The following is a 23,549-nucleotide window of genomic DNA, read 5'->3' as shown; positions in this document are numbered from 1 at the left end:
AGATAAAACTTCAATTTTCAAATTTGAGTCCAAATACATGGTTGAAGAAGATACAAAAAAAGTTGCTGTCTTTGCAAAGCTTCTCTTTTCTTCTTCTCCTCTGCTTTGTTTCTTGACACTGTGTTCGCTCCGGAAATGTTCCTTCAGTATATGATGTACGGTGTATACTTCCCCTTCTTTACTTTCGTTACCATAACTGTACTGCAAACTGACATACAGTAGCAGATGACAACTACAACAGAAACGTCTTTAAATGACCTGTACAAATGTTGCCTCGCTGACTTTAAAGTGGATAATGTAAGTGAAAGTACATGTAAGAGCATTTCTGTGCAGTGTCATAAGGGTTGGCTTGTGATCAACAACAGGAAACATGCCCGTAAATCAAGGAGGGCGTGAACCTGATACTGAGACTGCTTCAAATCTCCTACATTGAGAGGGAAACCATATCTCAACTGCTTCACTTGTAAAACTGATAACATGCCTCTTTTTGTGGTAGAAAATACAATCGAGATTAATACCATATGAGGCTTGTAAAGAAAGGTAGACCACTTCTATTATGTGCCTGATTTTAATCTTTTGTCTGACACAAGGACTCAACATGCACCGGTTCAATTTGGTGTTTTAAATCATAATTCTCTGTACAGACATGTCAAATCACATAGCCCAGTACTTGCACAGGAAACCTCGTGATCAGTTTCAACACTGCTGCTCCTGTCGGAAATCCCCTACGAACCACTGAAACGGTGTACAACTCTTAATTTACTGACACTTACAAATATGTTTTTTGTTGCAGCAAGAAAACTGGATTGTGTAAAGTTGAATGCAAAATAAGTTACTATAGAGATAAAAGCAATAGATCACTGATGCTTTGATACAGTAAATCCTCAGATAGTGATTTTTCCACTGCTACTTAGCCACAAGATTATATGAGTAATCAGTTTTTGAAATTAGCAGCTGGTGCATCTTAAAGAACCTGACAACGACATTACTCTGTGGCAGTAAATACTCCTTAAAATAACAAAAATTAGTATAAAAGTCAGGAAAGAAAGCATCCTTGGTTATTATTTATGAAGAGTATAACACTCAAGAACTCAGATTCTACATTCGAATAATTTTGGACTCAGCTTTGTTAATTGCTTTGAAATGTACTGAAAAGTTTACACCGTGAGGACAGTGTCGGTCATGCCGTTTGCAGTTTGTGATCGTGTGGTTGTGTGAGGTTCTGCTGGAAAAACCCTGCCCAGAAGGAAGAAAACACTTAAGATAATTTACGACTCTTTATTGATGTACAGTAAAACATGAAGAATCCAAACATGTTTTTCAGGTAGAAGGGTAAAGTGTAAAGTTCAGTGAGTGCTAAAGCTTTGATACAGTAAAAAATCAGACTTTCTTAATTGCACAATTATGTAAATTAATTAATGTAAATAATATTTTTATGCTTATAACTGGGATTCAAGTCAATGTTTCTCAATAACATGAACAATCATGACTGAATAAGAAATGATTAAAAATAAAATTTAGAAAAGACATATATCATTTACTACACTTCATCCAGACTGTGTGGATAAGTTTGACTGACATTTCATAACCTTTTTCCATTGGTTTCAAATCTATGAGAAGAACAAAAAAATATATATCAAATACAGAAATCTCTCATTTGAAACAACAGAATTGCTCTAACAACAGAAAATTTTGTGTTCATTTACAGTCCCATCACTCATAATAAAAAGCTTATTCAGGAAATGTTTTCAGGACCTTTAAATAATTTTTATGTTTTGGTCCTTCATTTTTCATCATAATCCTGTTTCCTAGAAATGTCATAATGCAACTCATTTGCAAAAGCAAATATGTTTTGAAGGAAATGTAATGCCAGCTGTTTTTTACTGACACAATGAGGAAATTGTTGTCAACATATCTCACAAGTCTCAAAAATGTTCACAGACAACTTGTGTAATTTGTTTCCTGCCAAAATATGTTTTCTAACAATACAACAACCGCATATAACAAGCATTGTTAAAGTTTTTGATGGTTAGGCTTAAGCACTGGACGTAAATGGTCTGGTTTAATGCAGGAAAAAGTCTGCAGTGACTTAAAGCATAAAAGACACAAAGTGTGTATTAACGTGCAACATTGATTCATACAGTTTATCGAAAATCAATGGAAACTTAAGTATAACAACAGATTAAATTGCCATAGGCCTTGGATAACATTACTGAAAGCCCCATGACCAACAGAGAATCAGACACTCTCTAGCTCTAATGAAACATCTTGTGGACTGCAGAGGCTAAAGAACGAAAACCACTGCCATTTCCACCTACACGACCGCCATCGTCACCTCCATCATCATCGCCGTCATCATCAACACCATCATAACCAAGGTCATCATTGCTGTTTATTTCCTTAATCAGAATGCCGTAAGGTCGAATAGCGCTCTCCACTATCGCTTTCTCCTCCATTTCAGATGTTCCTGCTTTGACAGGAATTAGCCAGTAGTCTGGTCTTCCGCAGATTTGTCTCTTTGCAGGGTTGATGCGATTCTGCAGGATCACTTTGTACCGTTTCCCGGTCTTCGACGTGAAGATCTTGGCATACTGCCTTTGCTCGGCAACATGTATATTTGGGGTTGAGTAGATTCCTCTTCCATATGCATTTCTACTTCCTGCTTTGTAGTGGCTCTTGATGATGCCTTTGGCTCCATCTAAACTTGTTCCGTGATAAGAAACAGGCCATTCTCCAGGTGCAGAGTAGCTCCTCCACCCGTTGGGGCCCAGCCAGGTGTCTCCATCTGGATATTTACCTCGGACCTTTAAAGCCATGCGGTACCAGCCTTTTGGACGTGTGTAAGCCTCATCGCCTCTCCTGCACTCAGCCGAGTCAGAGAGATTAGTGAAGTCAAAGTCATACCGTGGGTCAAAAAACTTTTCCTCGTCAATGAAAAATTCCTTCACATAAGCCTGTCTCTTCCCAGTCACAACGCTGAGGAGAAAGTCATCAACAGACAAAATATCTGCTCTTTTCCCACAACTTTTCTCTTTGTAGGGTTGAACGAGTTGTCCAAGAAGTGAAGAGATAACTTCAATTTTCAAATTTGAGTCCAAATACATGGTTGAGGAGGATGGAATCAAAGTTGTTCTCTTCTTGACTTGTTAAGCGTGTGTGTGAGCAGAGTTGCTTCTTTGCAGGAACTTCCCTTCAGCATGTATGTCAAGATCTCTTTCACTTTCCTTTTGACTTATCTTGAGCAGATAACAGCCACACCTCTTCACTTTTTCAATTACTTTCTCAAATGTTGCTTTACTGACTTTAAAATGTTTTGTTTTTATTTGTAATATTACTTAACTAAAGGAATTCTGTAAACAAAAGTGAAATACCAGCAGAGTAACATAACAACATAACAAATGTTACTGCACACTGTGCTACATATCAGGGGAAACCCACACAAACTGGAACAGGGCCAAGATCAAATGCCAAAAAAAAAAAAAAAAAAAAAAAACCACATTAATTTTAACATGGGACAAAAAGTTCTTCCTTCTGCATATGCCAAGAAGGAAATAATGCACAAGATCACATGTATCGGTCGAATGCAATAAAGAAATTAAAAAAGGTCTAGGTCCAGGTGAAAGTCCAGGGAATTACGGGTTTGAAAGCATATATATATAACTGTGTAGGAACAGCAGAGATGGATGGCTGTAAAAGTTTTATCTGCTTTGCTACCTAGCGCAAAGTTCATTCAGCACAGTTTCACTTTATCTTAAATAAATACTCAGCAGCGGCCTTTCTGCAATGGGGAAACACAGTATGATCCAGTACCACTGAAGCTTGAAGACAGGAATATTTACAAATCATTTCCACTCTCTGCTCTATTTTGTGTTTTTGTCTGTGGTGAAGAGCTAAAACATGAATAAGGAAACCAGTGGTCCCTCATGACCCAGTTGTTTATAGCTACTGTTGAAGGAAACATGTGCTGCACACAGTTGTGTTGTTTACAGTAAGCGTAGACTCTTCTTTCTAAAGTACGTTTGTTCTGCCTCTTTAACTTTTTCTTCCTCTCCTCCCTCCCCCTCTGCCTCTCCCCCACTCTCAGCTCTGGGGCAGATCATGCTGTATGTAGACGGGATGAACGGTGTCATTGGTCACGCTGAGACAATCCAGTGGTTGTACACTCTTGTTGGCTCAAAGGTATAGTTTTGATTCCCACAAGTATAGTGGGCTCCCAGTTTTCAGGCCCCATGAATACAGTAAAATAAGTACACACACACACACACACACAGAGAGACTGCCTTCCGCTCTGAGCTACCCATCCTTTGTTTGGTTGGCATTATTTTTAGCCTTTATATGCAGTAACACACACACACAAACACATCTGGTACTGATTGTATTCTCTGTCCTGCCCTGAGGGTGGTGTCTTCAGTTGGTTTTGTGGTATTTTCATTATTTCTAAATTTCTAAACTTCTTTGCACCAAAAGTATCTGTCTGTCTTGATTCCAGTCCCTAAATCCTGACATTGCTTTGTTTCTGTTTATTTATTTATTTACTTATTTTTATTTATTTTTTTATGTGGACATAAAATATACAACAAACACCCTCCCTACCTGTCCTTATAGGTAGAGAGCGTGGGAATTACATCCACATTGAGCCCTCTGAATAACAGCATACATAACATGGACTGCAATGTACATGATTTAACAAAGGGAACCCACTGTTTGGAAACAAAGACGATATATTATTCACAGATATACACATGCACACATGCACATACACAAACAAATAAATAAATAAATAAATAAGGTTAATATATTTTCCTACTTTCCAGTACTGCTAAATCTATCTGGTCTAGACGCACCTTTTAAAAATATATCATGATGAATGCAAGGATGATATACCAGTTATAGATTTCCAGCCACAGGGGACAAAATATATCAATCACTTGTGTAAGTGTAAGTGTTTGTATCCCCCCCCCCCCAGTTCCGCCTGGTGGTGAAAACAGCTCTGAAGCTGTTGCTGGTGTTTGTGGAGTACTCTGAGTCCAACGCTCCGCTGCTGATAGAAGCCATCGCCTCTGTGGACACCAAGAGAGGTGCGGAGGAATTAACTCGCTCTCATTCATTGTTATGCTTGCTCGTCTAATGGCTTGGTTGAATGCTCAGGTTGATAAGCAGTGGAGAGGAAGGTGTGTTTGGTCACGTAGTAACAACACAGCTCGTGTTTTAATTGGTGAACTGATTCGGGGATGTTAATGGGCTGATCTCCAGGCTGCAAACCATGGTCCAATGCTATGGAGATCTTACATGAGAAGGATGGCGTGGACACAGAGCTCCTGGTCTATGCCATGACCCTCATCAATAAGGTATCCATGCCTCTAGTTTCTATAAACTGCGTGTTTATACAGTTTTATTTAGTTACTGTTCCATTCATTTTGTTTGTCTCCTTTCTTTTTTTAGACACTTGCAGCACTGCCAGACCAGGATTCATTCTATGATATGGTGGATGGTCTGGAGGAACAGGGCATGGAGACAGTGTCCCAAAGACACCTGGGGCGGAAAGGCACCGATCTGGACTTGGTTGAGCAGCTCAACATCTATGAGGTTTGAGACATGTGCAAACACATTCAGTCATTAGATTACAAGGAAAATATTGCAAGCTGATAGTTGTTTTTTATTAAAGATCAGATTTCAGTTAGCAAGTTGTGTTCACGTCCAGTGAATATGATGCAGTTTGTCTCTGCGCAGTATTTATAGTACATTTGCTTAATACTAATATTCTCTGTGGGAAGCACATTTCAAAACTCCCACTTCACACCCAACTTTTTTTTACCCCCCAGATGACCCTACGGCATGAAGACGGTGACGATGACAGCCAGCCTCCACCTATGGGACGCTGGGACCGCAGACGAGCCAGCCTCGGGGCCGGCGACAAAAAGCGCGGCCTGGAGAGGAGGCGGAGCCGCAGGGCCTCTCTTGGTCGATCTGGCCACGCTTCCCCCTGCAGCCCTGCGTCCCCACAGAGAGCCGGATTCCAGCCTTTCAGTGGACAGAGAGCAGAGGATATGAGCGAGAGGTGAGAGGAGGGGAAGATGGAGGAGTGTCAGAAGTTAAAGGTTTATTTTTAAAAGAGGGGAAAAAGAGGTTGGTTTTCAGCAGCTATAAAGAATGACTGTGGTGCCAAGTATTCAGCCATCTCTTTAGAGATGCACATGTGGTGACTCAGCTCAGGAGAGAAGTTCTGACTGCCTTATAACACCATTTTTTACTCCAGGGCACTGTCAGGTTTCCTTCCATCCATGTAAGTTCAAAGGCCACTCAAACAAATGGTCAGCTGTTGACCTCTGTGGCCTTCTGTTTTCCCTCTGCTGCTCCTCACCTACATGCTGTAACAGCTATTAGTGTGGCTCATGTGACATAAAACACTATTGAGTGTTTTTTTTTTTCGTTCTCCAATGAAACACTGATGCAGACTTCTGCTCCACTAAAAGGGATGAAACAGCTCTCAGCAGCCGCTCTAGCCTTCAGGTTGTGCTTGTAATTCTAATACATGCGTACACATTATTAAACCAGCACAGGCTTACTTCATTGCTGTGTGTGTATGCACAAAAAAGGGAATTTGGAGCCACCTGTAGTTGTTTACCTCAGGTAAATTATGCACTGTAACTCTTTCACTTCTAAAATGTACCTCTTCCCTCCCTTCTCATCCTCTGGCAGTGTGTAACATGACAAAGAAGATTATGTCTCATACTTCAGCTAGTATTAGTGTGTGTGTGTACATGTGTGCATATCAGGACACCTGTTTATTTAAGTTAAAAAAAAGTGTATAACTGCGAGAACACGTTTTATATGTGGCTTTTTGAATGAGCTGATGGGTGAAAGTTGTTGATGTCAGAGCATGCACAGACAGAAAAACAAACACAGCTTTTACTGGCCGTCCCATTCGTCACACACACATGGCTCTGGTCTTGTGGAACAACACCTGGCACCACACGCCGGCTGAACTGCGGCAAGACTCATCTGGTTTGAGTAGGCAAACCAGTTTGGTGACACTGATCTCAAGTCAGTTGTTCAGCCACGGTATATTCTCCTCTCAGCATTCCTTTTCCTCTTCCCTGCCTTTTCATCTTCATGTGCATGTAAAACCAGCTAACTGGAGGCATGGAGAGTGTAATGAGGAACATTCTTCCTTTCTCCTATTTTGCTTTTGTGTATTGTCTTAATCCTTCTGTTTTTCTGTCACTGTATCTCCACGTGATAGCTGCCATGTCCTTGTTTGTTGTCTTTGAGTGTCATAAATGCTTGTGTGGTTTGGTAGTGCAGCTGCAAACGCTGTTTCCACTTGTCAGTCTTGTTTATCCCACCGTCTCTCCCTTTCCTTTGTTCCATCTCTTTATGTCTTCAGAAGTGTTGTGATTTCTATTTGCATGACATTTTTATGTATCGCATCATCTCTCCCTCAATCCTTCCCTTACATTTTCCACTCAACCAACCATTCATCCACCCCTCCACCCCACCTCCACAGAGAGGAGGAGTGTGAGGATGGAGTAGAGGAGGAGGAGGAGGAGGAAGAGGGGACTCCAGTGACTGAGTCTGATTCGGATGAGCAGGAGGGGGCTGATACAGTGTCTAATCAGACCACCCCCAGGTATTTTAGGACATGGTGGTAACATGGAAATGGAATAGTGTTCTGTGGTCTTCTTATGTATCTAGGGGCTCGATAAGTAAAGCCGCAGAGCTGTTAAATGTTTCCTTTGTCACTGTTTTCTGTTGTACATCTGTTCTCCTTATGTTCTATGTACGTAGTAATTATTAGTATCAGTTCAATACTCTGTAGCCCTTAAACCTGTTAAAGGGCTTCTCTTTTATTTGCCCAGTTATACTTTCATCCACTTATTCCTCTCAATCTATTCCTCTGCTCCTAGCCCGGCTAGACATCTTCCATCCATTGTTCATAGAACAACCATCCAGTCCATCACCATCACTTCCAGAAAGGAGGATATAAAAGAAGACGAGCAGAGGAATCGGACTGAACCACCTCCAGCATCCACCCTCCACTCCCCCTCTACTCCCACTTCCTCTCCTCCCATATCTTCCCCTCTCAGCCCCCCAGCCCAGTCCTCGCTTCTGGCCTCCCTGCTGGCCAGGAAGAGGTCTACTGTCACCGTCCCTGCCACTAAAGAGGTCAGCCCACCACTGCGAGGCAGTTGTCGTCCCTCCACTGACCGCCTGCCCTACCTGCCCCACTCGCCCTTCCACCTCTTTTCCTACGACCTCGATGAGGAGCCGTCGCCCCCGGCTTCGGCCAAATCCAGGGAGGAGTCCCCCAAAACAGCATCTCCCAGGTCAGAGGGACAGCAGAATTCAGTCTCCCATGAGAAGCACCCAAAGCTTTCCTTTTATCTCTTTGACGTTTCACTTTTCCTTTTTCCCGTTTCCACTTCTATTTCTGGCTTATTTCCTGGCACCAGCTTGGATCTCTTTGCACCACTTTTGTTGTTCATCACCTTCTCTTTTCACCAGTTCTTTTCACTTCTTTGACTGCACGACTTCTCACCTTCAGTCTGTCAATGCACTTATTATCACCTTCACATCTTTTCTTCTCAGTTCTGCCACTGCGTCGATAGTCCTCCGCACTTTGCAGTCCTCACTTTGTTTCCCAGTGCAACTGCATCTTCCTTCTTTTAAAGAAATTTGCATTTTCTCATCTTTACTTTCTCTGTTCACTGTTTTCTTTGACATTATAATTCTATAGCATTGTTGTGTTTGTTTTTTTCTCTCTCTCGTGGATAGGACTGTATTTCCATATGACCAACACCTCACATTTGTGTAGCTTGTTATGATAATCCTACATTCAGATGCTCCAATTTACAGTTCTGTTCAAGAATCATTGTGCATACAGAAATGGAGCTCCAATATACCAATATACTTAAAACACACATTTCACTTCTTTTTATTTTACATGTGGTACCAGAATTTCACATAATATACCAGTAGCTTAAAAAAGAAAGTTGTTTCTAGCTAAGCCTGGCTAAATAAGTTGACAAGGTAAATATGTTTTATTAGTGGAGTGTGAGTGAGGAGAGACACCTTCCCCGGAATTTCCCAGAAACATATGTGAATAAACACCACAGCAGTTACTAATTAGGGTCACTCTTGTGTTGCACCAGCAGCATTCCCGTTATGTAACAAGGTGTCACATTTGTTTCTCGCCGCCAGTTTCTAACTGATCAGTTAGCTTGGTGTCGGGTAAACTGGACGACTGGAGAGGTCACTCACTGTCACCCATTTTCTCACCCCCTCTTTGCACCTAGGAATGGAGGCTACACGTCCTACTCCTCTCTCAGCAGTCCGAGCACGCCCACCAGCTCCAGGTGAGAGGACTCTGTGCCAACATGTGCCTGCACACGCACATGAAAACATCCCTAAAATACACAGAACTCCTGTACTGAGAACATGTTCACATGCGAGCAGGTGTAACAAAAATAGACTGTGTGCAGCCCCATGGTGCAGTCATGGTGCTGACATACTGAGGTGAATGTGATCTCAGCTTTCTGGTTCCTTAGTTAGAAAGCTGCTCATATTTCCTCCATGGAGAATACAGACATTAAAACATCATGTATGGTGTGTAATACACATACTTGCACACATGGTTTGCGTATGCAGTGAGCACATTGTGAAGTGCAGTGAAATGTTCATTGTGGAACATTATCTAAATCTTTTGTGCATGGCGAGATAATAAATAATAAAGAAGAAAATGTCTTGGAAGGAATTTTTATCATCTTACTGTTCTCAAGTGCAGTGTTTTACAAACTCGACTTGTGCTTGAGGATAACAGCATTACACTGACACTGCAGGGGTGTAATCAAACTTTTTATTTCTTCTCTTCAGGCCTGCCCTGGGAGGTCTCCTGTCCTCCTCCTACCGACAGCACCAGGAATCTCTGGCAGCTGAGCGAGAGCGCCGCCGTGTGGAGAGAGAGGAGAGACTGCTGAGGATAGAGAGAGAGGAGCGGAACAAGCACAGGTGAGGCACTGCCTGGATTTGTTTTTGAAACATCTCTGAGCAGGCAATTTTTACACATTAAACAAACAAGACCTGTTAATTAGTGAGCTTTAGAGGTGTTGGTAGGCAGATTTACCTTTATTTTTAGACCCCCTGTCTTTATGCTAAGCTAGACTAACCGGTGTCAGGGATTAAAGAGAGCCCAAACAGCAATTAATACATATCAAGGGGAGAATAAGCATGATTGTGTAAATGAAAGCATTCAAAATAATTCCAATATGTAAAATAAATGCAAAAGTATTTGTTTGTTTTTTGGTTTGTTGCTTTTTTTTTTAAGGCTTTGATTAACAGTCTATGATTTTATCATCAGGAACATATGGGAATGATGGATTATACCAGTACTGGTACTGCTTGTGTGCATGATGCACAAATGTGTTACATATGGAAGGTCTACAGAGGACCAAACAGAGGTATGGTATGATTATTATGCTTTAAAATTCTCTGTTTATGTGTCTCTCTCAGCCGCGACTATGTGGATAAAATGGAAGAGGCCAGGCTTGCTCGGGAGGAGAGGTAAGTGTGTGCACTAAATCAAACCAACACACGCTCAGAACAGCTGAACCCAGGGGGGAACATGTTTGAGCCTGTGGTTTGAGAAGCTCAGTAATAGTGTAATTGTTTTCAGGTTAAAAAGGTGCCCATTGCTGCCAGAGGCCGGGGGGTGAAGTGTGGAGGGGGGGGGGGGGGGGGTACTCAACCGATTTTCTTTGCCCTGTCCGCCTGTTTTCTTCTCTCTCAAGGATCCGTATTTTAACTGCCGCGTTCTGCCAGGGGGCCCTGATTGCTTTGGCTGCATGCTGTGAGAAAATCAGATTCCAGGATTCATCAAGCTTTTCACACTGAATACACGTGCACAAACACAGTCACACTTTTGACTAAAACACATGTACTCTTGAACAGATACACAAGAACAGAAGAAGAATTTTCATGAGGCTTATAAATCTATGTTTGTGTGCAGATGGAAATGAGAGGAAGGAAGAGATTTACTCAAGAGGGTGTGTGAGGTCAGATAAGATTTAGGACTGACCGTACTCCATGCAGCAGTATGTTAGTAAGGATTTATGACAGCTGTATAAAAGTCATCTCCAATATGCTGATAATCACAATATTTCAGAACATAACGCTTCTTCTTCTTCTCATTCTGCTCTCTTTTCTCTTCCTGCTTCTTTTTCTTCCATTGACACTCTACGCTGCATGTACTGTACCAAGTGCTGCCACTTTTTCTGTTGGCTCAGACAACAGTCACCCTCAATTCTAAGCACCAGTGATACAATAAAAGTTGAAAGAGAGAGAAAAACAGAGAATAAAGAGAGAGAGAGATGGAGAGAGCAAAAAACAAACTAAGAGCAGATGGGGGAAGCAAGCATGAGACAGACAGAAAGCCAGAGAGGGAGATGAGCAGCTGAGTGAGCATGTGGGAGATGTATCCAAAGGATAATGCTGATGTATTTATGGTGTGTTTGAGCGTCATGGTTATTAGAAAAACATGAGTTTTCACCCCGGCTCACCTCCCCGAGGGACGCGCCTGTTTGACAGTGTACAACACAGTAACACCTGGACAAAAAGGACTTGCATGAAATATGATGCCACCTAAATGATGGACAGCTGAGTCCAAAAATGAATGGTGTAGCTAATTGCTAGGAATGGACTGAACCAAGGTTCCCTAAATGTGATGCAAAGATTTTTGGTTTGTTAAAGCCTCTGAAATAACACCTACAGCACAGAACACAGAGCTGCAAGCGTCGCTGTAAAATCTGGGTCTTGTTTCTGCAGAATCTAAGTTTAGAATCTAATGAAAATCCAATTTTACTTATTAAATCCTGATATTCTATATCATCATGATTCGTGATATCAATCACTCACTCATCCCTGACTGACTTTTATCCAGTGGTGAAAGAAGTATTCAGAGCTTTTTCTCTCTTCCCAAAAGTAGTAATGCTCCAAAAATGAAATAAAATAAAATAAAAAATAAAAAAGTACTCCATGACTAGAAACAGTCCTGCAATGAAAATGTCACCGAAGTGAAAGTATGTAAGTGTTGTGAGCAAAATATCATTAGAGTGTTACTACCATTATATAATATTATTCAAACTATCGCTCAGCACATTTTATTTGTTAAGTGTGTAAGGACATACAGCATACTGAAGCTTGGTCCACGCTCAAACACACAATACACAGTTGGCTCACTCACTCCATTTCACTCTTGAGCACATGCACACACACACAAACACACTCATATATTAGTATCCAGTTTCTTCAGCCCTCTGAAGTGGCCTGATGCTAATGAACTCTGAACAGAAGCTGCACACATTCATGGTGCGGTGGGAAAGAGGAGGAGTTAGAGAAAGAAAGAAAGAGAGTGAGAGAGGGTTGATTCAGTGCCCTAAATCTCTGTTCTAGCCAGCAGGTTGAATGGTAAGGTTTGGTAGAGGGAGAAAAGAAGAAAGACAGAAAAAGGGAGGATGGAAAAGGACAAAGGAGGAGAGCTGATGGAGACACATCTTGAACAGGTTTACTCTGATTCACTTCTGATGTTTGGCCTTTCAGCAGCCAAACTAACATTAGCTTCTCCCCATCTCTCCCATTCTTCTCCCCTGTCGTTCTCCTTTCCTCTCCTCCCTAACACTGCTGCTTCTTCTCTAAACTCCCTCTTGTTTCATATTTACCCTGCTGGAAATAGCTGAGCTCTTGGCTAGACTGAAGAGGAGAGGAGAGCAGCATGGTGAACCTCTTGACTACAGGAAATCAGTGATGAAGGCATTGAATTCTTTGTGGACAATTAATGGGGCAAAGTAGAGGACTGAGGTGGGCTTATACTTTTAATGTGTTGAAGTGGCATGGCAGCTGCATAGGAGAAAACACTGAGAAATGGTCTGAGTGTTTTAAGGTAAACATAGCCATTGGAAATCTGTGATAAATTCAAGTAAATTGGCAAAGATTGGTAACTAGTGGTTTGGTCTGAGGCAATTTGGCGAGGACCAACACAGAGCAGCACTGCTGAGAAAGGCAGGACAGACAGTGCATTGTCTCAGACTCTGTTTTTACCTCTTTTGTCCTCTGCTCCTTCTCCTTCTCTCTCAGGTATAAGAACGTGGAGCGTCTGGCAGCAGAGGAGTACGAGAAGGGGCGCGTGCGGGTCTCGAGGACTCGCCCTGACCTCAACCTGACCTTAGCGCCCTCGGAGGCCTGGCCCTCGTCATCACGCAGCAGCACCCCGTCCTCCTTCGCGTCCCAAGAGGACGCAGAGGCTGACCTTGAAGCCGAGACCCCTGCCACCCCCAACACGCCCTCTGAGACTGGTAGGACAACTGAGAATACTTACTCTCATCATACTAATATAATAATATCAGATTTAATAACATATCTCCTGTTTGTTTAGAGGATTTAATGACGGTACTGTAGTCACATGACATCTTTTAGATTTTTGGGCTTGTTAGCACAAATAAGAATTTAAAGGGGGCAAGCTTATGCAATACTACACTGTGGGATAATTTATGGTCTCACAATGGGTGATGGAGGTAGAAACACTCAATTCAACACACTTAAAAATTGTAACCCTTAAGATTTCAGCCCTGGTTGATTTGGTGACACCCTGGTTACAGCAAGTGTGGGCTAGTACTATAGCAAACACTCACCTAGCAGCTAGGAAAAACAACAGAGAACCAACAATGACAATGACCATACATATTGAGGTGTGAATATATATATATATATATACAATGGATAGCCATTGCTGAAAATGTGTTGAACATAAACAGCTTCAAAAACAGGGTTTGACTTGATGAAAATCTTGAGGATTATAACTTTAAGGTTGTGTCTGTGTGTCAAAGGTGTGACTTTGAATTCTACTGGTTGATACTTCGGGGGAGTTATAATTAAAACCAGAGGGTCGCTAGTTCAGTTCCCAACAGTGCGCCCCAAAGCAATCATCCTTAACCTTAAATTGTGTCAGTTTGCAGCTCGCTCTTTAAATTAGCATGTGCAGGCGTGAGCAAAAGAGGGAGAGGAGGGGGGACACCATTGGTGGGGTAGAAAGAAAAAAAACACAGAGAGAGGATATGGGTGAAAGGGTCAAATGGGTTTTTGAAAGAGCTTTTTGAAAGTGTGATGCCAAAACATCTTGTGTAAGAAAACATTCTTGCTTTAGAGTGCACACGCTGCCATGAGCTGAGGTACTGTAGCTCAAACAGGCGAGTGTATGAGGCCTCAGAGCGTTGTGTTATTCTAACCCCGCCTGCATCACTGCATGGACTGTACTGCTGGGCTACGTGTGTGTGTGCACCGTGTACGTGAGTGTGTTTTGACGTAAACAGGAACTTAATTCTTCATTTCCTGTTCATATCCTGGTCCTGTGACAACCCAGCTTTGTGTAACTGCCATATTGTTTACATTAGTGAATGGGGGTGTGTTTCTGTTTTTCTTGTCAGTGTGTGTGTGTGTGACTGTGTGTTGATACAGGGGTGTCTCATGTGCAGCCTAAATAGAGGCACCTTTAAAATCAAAGACAGCCATGTCACAAGTTTCAAGCAGTATTTCATTGCAGATAAGTCATATACCTTACTGTATCTTTCTGTATGAAGGATTGTAGCTCCCTTGCAAGTTGAAAGATAAGGATAGTAAATCACAACCTTAGAGAAGAAAGTAACACTGACTTCTTCCGACAGGAGAGGCTGATGACTCCAGTGCCAGTGTAGAAACAGAGGAAAAAGAGGCGGAGGCCAACGCTGAAGAGGAGGAAGAACAGAAGGAAGAGGAAGAAGAGGAAGTGCAGGAGGAAGCAACTGCAGAAAAGGAGGAGGAAGTCGAGGATCGCGAGCAGGAACCGGAGAAGGAGAGAGAGGAGGCGGAGGAGGACAGCGGCATCCTGAGCGACAAGGAGCGACAGAATGAGGAAGTAAATGAGAAGGACAACTGCTCTGCCTCCAGCATCTCCTCTGCCAGCAGCACTCTGGAGAGAGAGGAGAGGGGGAGCACTGAGAATGGTGGGTCATTTTTTTTAACTGTGAAACATTTGATGCAAGTCAGTCTCACAGTTTTTCTTCGTTTCAAGGATTTCATTCAGTTGCAATATTTTTGAAACAAGGAGATTGATCTGCTGTATTGTGTTGTGGGAACAAATCAAAACAGTTATTTTCTAAGGAAGCAGGGATGATCTGATCACAGTTCTTGGTAAAATTATTAGTTTAATCATGTTACATTTCAAATTTGCTTCATCCTTTCTTCTCCTCTTAACCCCATCACCCATCTTTCTCAGGCTTTAAGGAGGCAGAGGTGAACGAGCAGTGCAGCAAACTCCTCAACAGCAAACTCTTCATGCTGGACATGCTGTACTCCCAGAACAAGAAGCCCAGCAATGAGGAGGAGGAAGAGGAGGATGCAGAAAAGGAGAAAGAGCGAGGAGAGGGGGAGGGGGAGGGCAAAGAAACCCAGGAGGATGCTCAGGGAGAGCTGGGCAACAATCAGGAGAGCAACAACGTGGCCAACAAATCAGAGCACCACGGGAGCATCCGCCCGTTCGCCGAGCGATTTGGAGACTTGATCAAGGACCTCGGTTCGTCCCATCCTCACCTGGATGGCTCAGCCAATGAACCCCCTCTGCCTCCACCCAAAAAGGAATCAGACACTATCTGGGACCAGCTCTTGGCCAGCCCTCGAGAGCTGCGCATCGGGGACATCAACTTCACCGACCTGACGGAGGACGATGACAAGGACATTCTGGATGCTGTTTTGATGGGAGGCTGTGGCGACCTCCCGCCCCCGCCTCCTCCTCCACCCTGCATCCTCCGCTTCCCTCCACCCCCACCCATGCTAGGCAGCTGCCCCCCACCTCCTCCCTTGATTGGGATTATGAGGCCTCCACCTCCTCCTTTCTTTAGTGCTCCAGTTCCAGTGCCTCCTCCCCCAGAGCCGCTTCTCTTCAACAAGAAGAAGAAGACAATCAGGCTCTTCTGGAGCGAGGTGAGCTAAGACACAAAGAGCATTTTCATTAACCAGGGACAACTGAGGCTTTTCAGAAAAATAAAAACAATTGCATCACTGTTTTTATTCAGATTTCACATACATTTATCCAGAAGATGTTAAGTGGAGGTAGGCTGCCACAGAACTGCTTAAATGACCAGCTTTATAATACAAAATTTGATTCCACTTTATAAACCATGAAATAGTCTCCATGTTTGTCAGAAGCGTTTGACCTATGTTGTTGGGTGGGCAGAAGATCCTGCAGATCAAGATGAAGAGTTCATTAAAGACTGCATGTGTCCATTAGCCGGTTACGATGAAGGAGTCAACAAAAACAATGACTCACTCAACATGTTCCTGTTGCTGCCATTATTTGTGGTTCTTTGTCTCTCATTTCCCTGTTTTATTATAGTGAAGTGGGAGTCTGACATGTCTCTACTTAATGTTGTCCATTCTTGCTGTGTTTGTGATCAGGTGCGCCCGACAGACTCTCAGTACAGGGACTACAAGAGGAGTGGAGACTCATTCTGGTCAAAACTGGAACCAATAAAGTTGGACACCGCTAAACTGGAGCACCTCTTTGAGTCAAAGTCAAAAGAAATACCAGTGACAAAGGTAAAGAGTCAGTACCCGGTCAGGGCTTAGAAAGGTTTTGTCACGACTAGAGCAAGGACTTGGACCCAAACGCACGACCCCACAGACAAAGTCAAAAGTAATTTTTATTTTAACAAAGTAGCAAAATAAGGATCACCCAAATGAGGAATAAAGCAAAGAAACAAAAATACAAAACGTGAACACAAAATCACTCTTAGCAAGGAGAAAGACTGAACAAGGAGCTAAAACCAAACAGAAAACAAAGTAACAAATAAACACAGAACCTGACTAGGGATACTATGACAAGAGGCAAGACGAGAGACAAAAGACAAGACGAAAGACATGAGCCAAGGGCAAGAGACAAAACGAACCAACAAGAACAAGGGGAGATGCAGACAATATATACACTCAAGGTAATGGGAAACAGGTGAAACCAATTAGGGCGGGGCAGACAATCTCAAAGGCGGGAAACAAGACAAAGACAGGAAGTAGAATAAGACAAGATACACAAGGGCTATGGTTTCAAAATAAAACAGTAACTACTAACAAAACTTAACAAACTAAACAAGACTCTGAAAATGTCCACAAAAGAGTTTCTAAACATAACAAAAAGGGTTCAGAAAAAAGTCATGACAGGTTTGAGACACTGGTTAATAGTCAACTTCATCAGAGCTGTTGAATCTAATATGTATGATGTTGGATTTATGTTAAATTCCAACATTGTCGTCTACAATGAAATCCAATGGTAGTGCTTTTAGTTCACTTATGTATTTATTTATTTTTTGTTCACTGTTCATCAGTCCCACACAACTGACTCATGTATGAGTGATTTGATGTTGACAAAACTAGTGTACGATGCATCTGTCTTCTATGGTGCAGCATTTTCAAAATAAAACGTCTTTCTTTCTCTGTTACAAGAGATCATTGACGCAGCCATGTGTTATGGTCATGTAGCATATACCTTCTATTTGGTCCTCATGATATTTCATGTACTTGATTGCAAACACCTCCCTGTTGCCACAGTCTTTAGGTTTGGGTTCCATCATCTCCAGTACTCGAAAGCTGAGGTTTTAAGGGTTAAGCAAGGTCATGTTTGTTCTGATCCTGATCAAACGTAGGAGTGTCGAATCCTTTGTAATTCTCACAAAGCCGTTAAATAAGAAAAGTATGGTCCACTAAGACAGAGGAGCTGAAGCCAGACATCTCACATTTTGAACTCCTGAGCCACTGCTTCAAACCACAGCTTCTGTTACAGCCTCAGCTCGGCTTCTGGTCCACACGTAACGTGACGGCATGAGGGTGGTCTCCAGCTACAGTACCAAGATCGAAACAGCTCAATCGAAGCTGTCAGTTAATGAGAGAATCCAAGTTTTAAAAGCACCTTCAGACACCACAGCCCAGAGGGAACTTTACTGATACTTTATACTGTTTATACAGTCTTCTTGCCTTATCCATTAGAGCACTGTGTGTTTGAGATGTTAAAGATTGCAAAGCTGAAACCTATTTTTCATGGTCGAGTGATATCAACCACAGTGCATGGTTGGTGGATGCTTTTTTTTTCCCTAAGATGTTTTTCCTAGATATAAAACCTACAAAGTATTCACAAGTTTTTAATCTTTTGACCTCTTGCCAGTCTGACTGGTTAATTTTTGGTTAACAGTAACAGAAATATTGTTCAGATACTCAGTGGGAAATGTGCCGAAAGTTGGTGAAAAGTTAAGTTAGTCCGTCTTATATATCATAATAGCATAACCCAACTTTGTAGTTGCAGCATTGTAGTGTAATGCAAGTCTACCAGTCTCCATACAGTACAATTTCCTAGAGGCAGGAACCAGGTCTTAGCACCTACTCCTTTACACTTTTATGTGGTGACATATTACGACTTCCTTCCCATGATGAACAGCCTGAAGTGCTTGTGAGGTCATCTCTACACACAGAGTCACAACGTGTCTGCAGACTTATGCAAACACCCACATAAACGCACAAACACATACTGTATAGGCCTAATCTGTAATGGTATTTCCTGCTGTTTAGTTCCTGCTGCAGTCAGTGTAACCTGAGTGATGATCCCTCTAATCCTTACAAGCCCATAAAGAGGACCACACTGAGGAAAGAGAGAGAGAGTCAGAGAGAGAGATCCAGCACTGACTGACCGATATTTTTATGTCCTAGAAAACGGCAGCAGACGGCAAGCGTCAGGAGATCATCGTTTTGGATTCCAAGAGGAGTAACGCCATCAACATTGGTTTGACGGTGCTACCCCCTCCCCGCACTATCAAGACAGCCATCCTTAACTTTGATGAGTATGCACTCAACAAGGAGGGCATAGAGGTGAGAGAGAAGGAGAGCTGAAAAGGGAGCAAGTGATGATTGAAACTCATAGCTGAATCTTTCATTTCATGTATGACACCTGTCGCCCACGTCTTCTCTCATCCCACTCTGTCTTTGCCATCAGAAAATCTTGACGATGATCCCCACGGAGGAGGAGAAGCAGAAGATCCAGGAGGCTCAGCTGGCCAACCCTGATGTCCCGCTGGGTTCAGCAGAGCAGTTCCTCCTCACTCTGTCCTCCATCAGCGAGCTCTCTGCCAGACTCCAACTCTGGGCCTTCAAGATGGACTACGAGGCAACTGAGAAGGTCTGGCTAAGCATGGGACAGTACTTTTAACAGTTAGAACTATACAAAGCCAAACCAAAGACATTGCCAAATGCACATTTGAAATCATACTATCATACATGGTAAGTGAATGTGGTTTTATCAAAGCAGAAACAGACACAGCCAAATGAACTTCGAACCATATAAGGGCTCAGTAAATGTGCACAGCATGTGTGGGTTTGTGTGTGTGTGCGTCTTGTGCCTGTGTCAGTAAGTATCCACATCCCTCTTAGCACAAAAACAACATCCGCAAAACATCAACATAGTTACATCATAACATCATATGCAAGCTTATTAGCAGCACCTCGTCTTCTTCTTCTTCTGGCACACCATGTTTTACTCAAGCAAAGAATGCATCCAGGAGAAGAAGTTCAAAGTCAAAACCCAGGGAACGTAAAACACGCCGCCCTTTCCGTTGCTGTCCTGTAAATTTTACGGTTTTCCACAGGATGCAGTTGTCTTTAATCTCTCCATGAAAGGCACGATTCCTGACCGCAAATTCGGCAGAGCCGCGTTCCTGACTCGGCTCTGTGGGACATTTTGGTTCGAGGGAGGCTTAATGGAGGGCATCATACCGTGCCGGCACACAAACACAGGCGCACAAGAAAACAAAGGGTTCATGCGGTCAGAAGCTCGTTTGATAGCAAAGGGCGACCGAGGCTGTGACCTTTAAACAACCTCTCATGACCTTAAACAAGAGCAGATGATTTGTGGTAGGAGTGGAGGTGCACCTGTTCACCACTTACATAACTGTTGACTAATGAAACACATGTTTTTGGGAGTCTTAATGGACTCACCTAATGATGTGTGTGTGTGTGTCTCCCTCCTCTCAGGAAGTAGCAGAGCCGCTGCAGGATCTGAAGGAGGGTATGGAGCAGCTGGAGAAGAACAAAACTCTACGCTACATCCTGTCCACGCTGCTCTCGATCGGAAACTTCCTCAATGGCACCAATGTGAGTCATGACCATTACAGCTATTTATGACAGAGATGGTCAGTGTGAATCAGCCAAGTGTATAATCTGTAGATTAAAAATTACATCACATATTAGCAGCTATAATTTGGTGCGGTCAGATGTACCTTAAACACTACCCCTTGTTCGCCGTAGGACCATGTTTTGCTTTTAAGTAATTGGTGTGTCCACGTGTCCAGGCTAAAGGCTTCGAGTTGACGTACTTGGAGAAGGTTCCAGAGGTGAAGGACACGGTCCATAAACAGTCCCTGCTGCATCATGCCTGCTCTGCGGTGGTGGAGAACTTCCCCCAGAGCACCGACCTCTACTCCGAGATCGGAGCCATCACGCGTTCTGCGAAAGTAATGCTCCACACTCACTATTACAGAGTCACTTCTTTAGAATTAGTTGAGTTTAGTGGATACTCAATTATACATTCAGTCAGTCATCATTTCAAATTAAAAGAATTCAAAGTTTTGAAATTTAAAAAAAACAAAATGTTAAGTTGAATTAACTTTAAATTTAAAACCTCATATATTCACATTAAGTATGGAAAGCTTTAAAAGAGAGATGCATTATGATCACTAAGAGGACTATATACATTTTATTGGTTAAAGTACTTTACCACTACAAGTCCCTTATATTCTTCAACATCTCTTCCATCAGGTGGATTTCGACCAGCTGCAGGAAAACCTGTGTCAGATGGAGCGCCGCTGCAAAGCCTCATGGGACCACCTAAAGGTGATCGCCAAGCATGAGATGAAGCCCCAGCTGAAGCAGAAGATGTCCGACTTCCTCAAAGACTGTGCCGAGAGGATCATCATCCTCAAGATTGTTCACCATAGGATCATCAACAGGTAGCTCCCCTCAGGACACTTATTAAGATACTGTCACTGTATTTTTTTACCAACTAGTTGTTGCGAAATAATGAAGTGAGATTCAGATGTATTCTGAAGAAAAACCTCTTTCTGTCAGGTTCCATTCCTTCCTGCTGTACCTCGGCCATCCAGCCTACAGTGTGAGGGAGATCAGCGTCCACAGGTTCAGTAAGATCCTCAGCGAGTTTGCGCTGGAGTACCGGACCACCAGAGACCGCGTGCTGCAGCAGAAGCAGAAGAGGGCCGACCATCGCGAGCGCAACAAGACCCGAGGAAAGATGATCATGGATGTCAATGCTCCGGTGAATATCACACAAAGGACAGAATCCCCTCTCACACAGACACTCAGACTTTCAGCTCTGTTTTTTGTCTCTTCTTTTTCCACACCTGGTCCTGCTTTTTCACTTTTTTCCTCCATTTTTTTGATCCGTTCTTTAACTTTAACTCTTTCTTTCTCCTGTAGTCTGATGATGAAGAGGAGAGTGAGGTATCAACATGTGTGCTGCCTGTCTGCATGTGTGTGTGTGTGTGTGCATGAAACCACTAACTGAAACTGGATCACTTTACCGCAAAGTTTAATTTTCACTTAATATCTGAGTGGATCAGTCAATAAAATACAGTAGGGACTGTGATCTAAACAGGTTGGATGTTTTTTTTTCGGGTGCTTCAGGTTTGACATTGGTGTGTCAACGCCCAAAATACTTTAAATACAAGCTGCCAAACTCTTATCCTCCTTCATTCTGTTTCTCCCCAGCAGTGTGGTCAGTATGGCTCCAGCAGCAACAACAGCGCCCCTTGTGGCAGCCAGGAGAGCGAGCAGCCTCAGGGCCTGGGCCATGCCGAGGACGCCGCAGAGCACGAGCACATGAAAGCGGTGCTGAGGACCAGCCTCAGCGGCAGCGACAAGGAGATCAGCGGAGTACCAGGGCTTCGGACACGGACAAGATCACGGCCTGGACGAGGGGGTGAGGGTGACAGGAAGACTCTCACAGGGTCACAGCTCTTTAAAGGCTCTTTTTCACTCATGCATAGGCATGTTTCTCTCTGCTCGATTTTATTCAGGTCGCACTATGCAAGCATGGACTCCAGCCGTGGAGGACGCTCAGATCTGTGGAGATGATGCAGCAGATGAGATCATGGAGCGCATCGTGAGGTCGGCCACTCAGGGTCCAGGAACCAGAGCTCAGCCCAGAGAGAGGAGGAGGTCCAGAGCAAACCGCAAGTCATGTACGACCTGAATGCTGAGTCCTAAACACAAACCACATTATATGAAGTTTTAGTACAAAGTGTTCTCAAAACAGTCAGGAACTATCCTGAAGAATCCCTGATTTTTGATCAACAGTGCCAGAGCAATGCAATATAAAAAAATTACAACAAACTGTGAAGTGTAGGCAGGCTGATACTCACAACTGACTCTGACAGTGCAAATATTGTATCATTTCCTGTTAGTAAAACAGTAGTGAGAACAGTACATACTGTATATATATGGAGTGTAGCATGGCAGTGGGATACAGCACCATTTTAAGAACAGCATATCACCGTATGATAACTAATCGTCTCTTGACTTTTCTTTGCTTGTCTTCCCGCAGTGAGGCGGACTCTGAAGAACGGCCTGACACCAGAAGAAGCTCTTGCTTTAGGACTAACTGATTCTCCAGATGCACAGATGTGATCGTCTGCCTGCTGCCTGTGCCCATCGCCGTGGAAACACAGCAAAACAGGGCAAACATTGATGCGACGCCTCCATCAGCCTGCCTGCCTTTGCCACACTTTCCACCAGCTATATGCCCCTTTAGGTTTTTTTTTTTTTTTTACCAGCTGCTAATCTTGCCTGACGTGTCCGAGTGATGAAACTGCAGCCACCATAGTGTTTTTAATGCACAAAGAAAAAAAATCTTCCTGAAGAAAAAGAGAATGTGTTGAATGAGGACTGATGAGTTTCAATTCAGCGATGCTGCCTCTGCTCTGAGCTGAAAGATTTTTTTTTTTTAATTTATATAAACTTTCTAAACATTGCAACAGTCCAAAGGGATAATTTGTGCTTGTAAGTTTCTGCAGCTGTCACCATGTTTCACTTATTTAAGCTGTGAATTTTGTTTGTGGAGATGAACGGGCTGAAGAGGAAGCTTCATTTGTTCTCTCATCCAGTTTTTAAGAGTCACAAGAGCTCAGCGCAAACAAAGAGGCTGACTAAGAATCATCCGTTTCTTGCAGCTGCACGTTTGACAAGTAGCAGGGGTAGCTGTGCTTAGCAGGAACGTGAAAGGTTTTCAATCCGACGTGTGCCTTTCAGTTAAAAGGGACTTTGCTGTACCATCTCCTCCTGTTGTTGTACTCACCTCATACTTCTCAGATGACTCACAGATAACTCACCTCCACAAGGTGTAGTTATACTGAGCATGTGTTGAATACAGTTACCTTTTTTTTAATTTTGACAAAATTGTTCTCAGTATTTATTTGCATAGC

The 23,549-nt window shown here is 42.9% G+C and overlaps 1 protein-coding gene across 5 annotated transcripts in view; it reads left to right on the top strand.

Moving 5' to 3' along the window:
- fhod3a (formin homology 2 domain containing 3a) overlaps window positions 1-23,082 on the top strand; it is a 50,203-nt gene extending 27,121 nt beyond the window's left edge. The window contains exons 6-28 of one of the 5 annotated variants that reach the window (XM_041052991.1): window positions 4,085-4,179; window positions 4,967-5,078; window positions 5,254-5,348; window positions 5,443-5,586; window positions 5,823-6,058; window positions 7,908-8,327; window positions 9,297-9,356; window positions 9,874-10,008; window positions 10,510-10,560; window positions 13,129-13,346; window positions 14,712-15,029; window positions 15,302-16,005; window positions 16,480-16,620; window positions 18,772-18,930; window positions 19,055-19,237; window positions 20,089-20,208; window positions 20,406-20,567; window positions 20,872-21,062; window positions 21,181-21,385; window positions 21,547-21,570; window positions 21,841-22,048; window positions 22,146-22,310; window positions 22,673-23,082. In XM_041052991.1, the coding sequence (XP_040908925.1) occupies window positions 4,085-4,179; window positions 4,967-5,078; window positions 5,254-5,348; window positions 5,443-5,586; window positions 5,823-6,058; window positions 7,908-8,327; window positions 9,297-9,356; window positions 9,874-10,008; window positions 10,510-10,560; window positions 13,129-13,346; window positions 14,712-15,029; window positions 15,302-16,005; window positions 16,480-16,620; window positions 18,772-18,930; window positions 19,055-19,237; window positions 20,089-20,208; window positions 20,406-20,567; window positions 20,872-21,062; window positions 21,181-21,385; window positions 21,547-21,570; window positions 21,841-22,048; window positions 22,146-22,310; window positions 22,673-22,755 (4,229 nt within the window). In that variant the 3' untranslated portion in view covers window positions 22,756-23,082. Of the gene's footprint in view, window positions 1-4,084; window positions 4,180-4,966; window positions 5,079-5,253; window positions 5,349-5,442; window positions 5,587-5,822; window positions 6,059-7,907; window positions 8,328-9,296; window positions 9,357-9,873; window positions 10,009-10,509; window positions 10,561-13,128; window positions 13,347-14,711; window positions 15,030-15,301; window positions 16,006-16,479; window positions 16,621-18,771; window positions 18,931-19,054; window positions 19,238-20,088; window positions 20,209-20,405; window positions 20,568-20,871; window positions 21,063-21,180; window positions 21,386-21,546; window positions 21,571-21,837; window positions 22,049-22,145; window positions 22,311-22,672 lie in introns of all 5 variants that reach the window. The other 4 variants (XM_041052990.1, XM_041052994.1, XM_041052993.1 and 1 more) reach the window with 4 other exon arrangements.
- Window positions 23,083-23,549: the final 467 nt, after the last annotated feature.

This window comes from Toxotes jaculatrix, chromosome 13 (assembly GCF_017976425.1).
Source record: "Toxotes jaculatrix isolate fToxJac2 chromosome 13, fToxJac2.pri, whole genome shotgun sequence".
NCBI classification, from domain to species: Eukaryota; Metazoa; Chordata; class Actinopteri; family Toxotidae; genus Toxotes; species Toxotes jaculatrix.
Note: the sequence above shows the minus strand (reverse complement) of the source record. Positions and strands in the feature narration are given on the sequence as shown.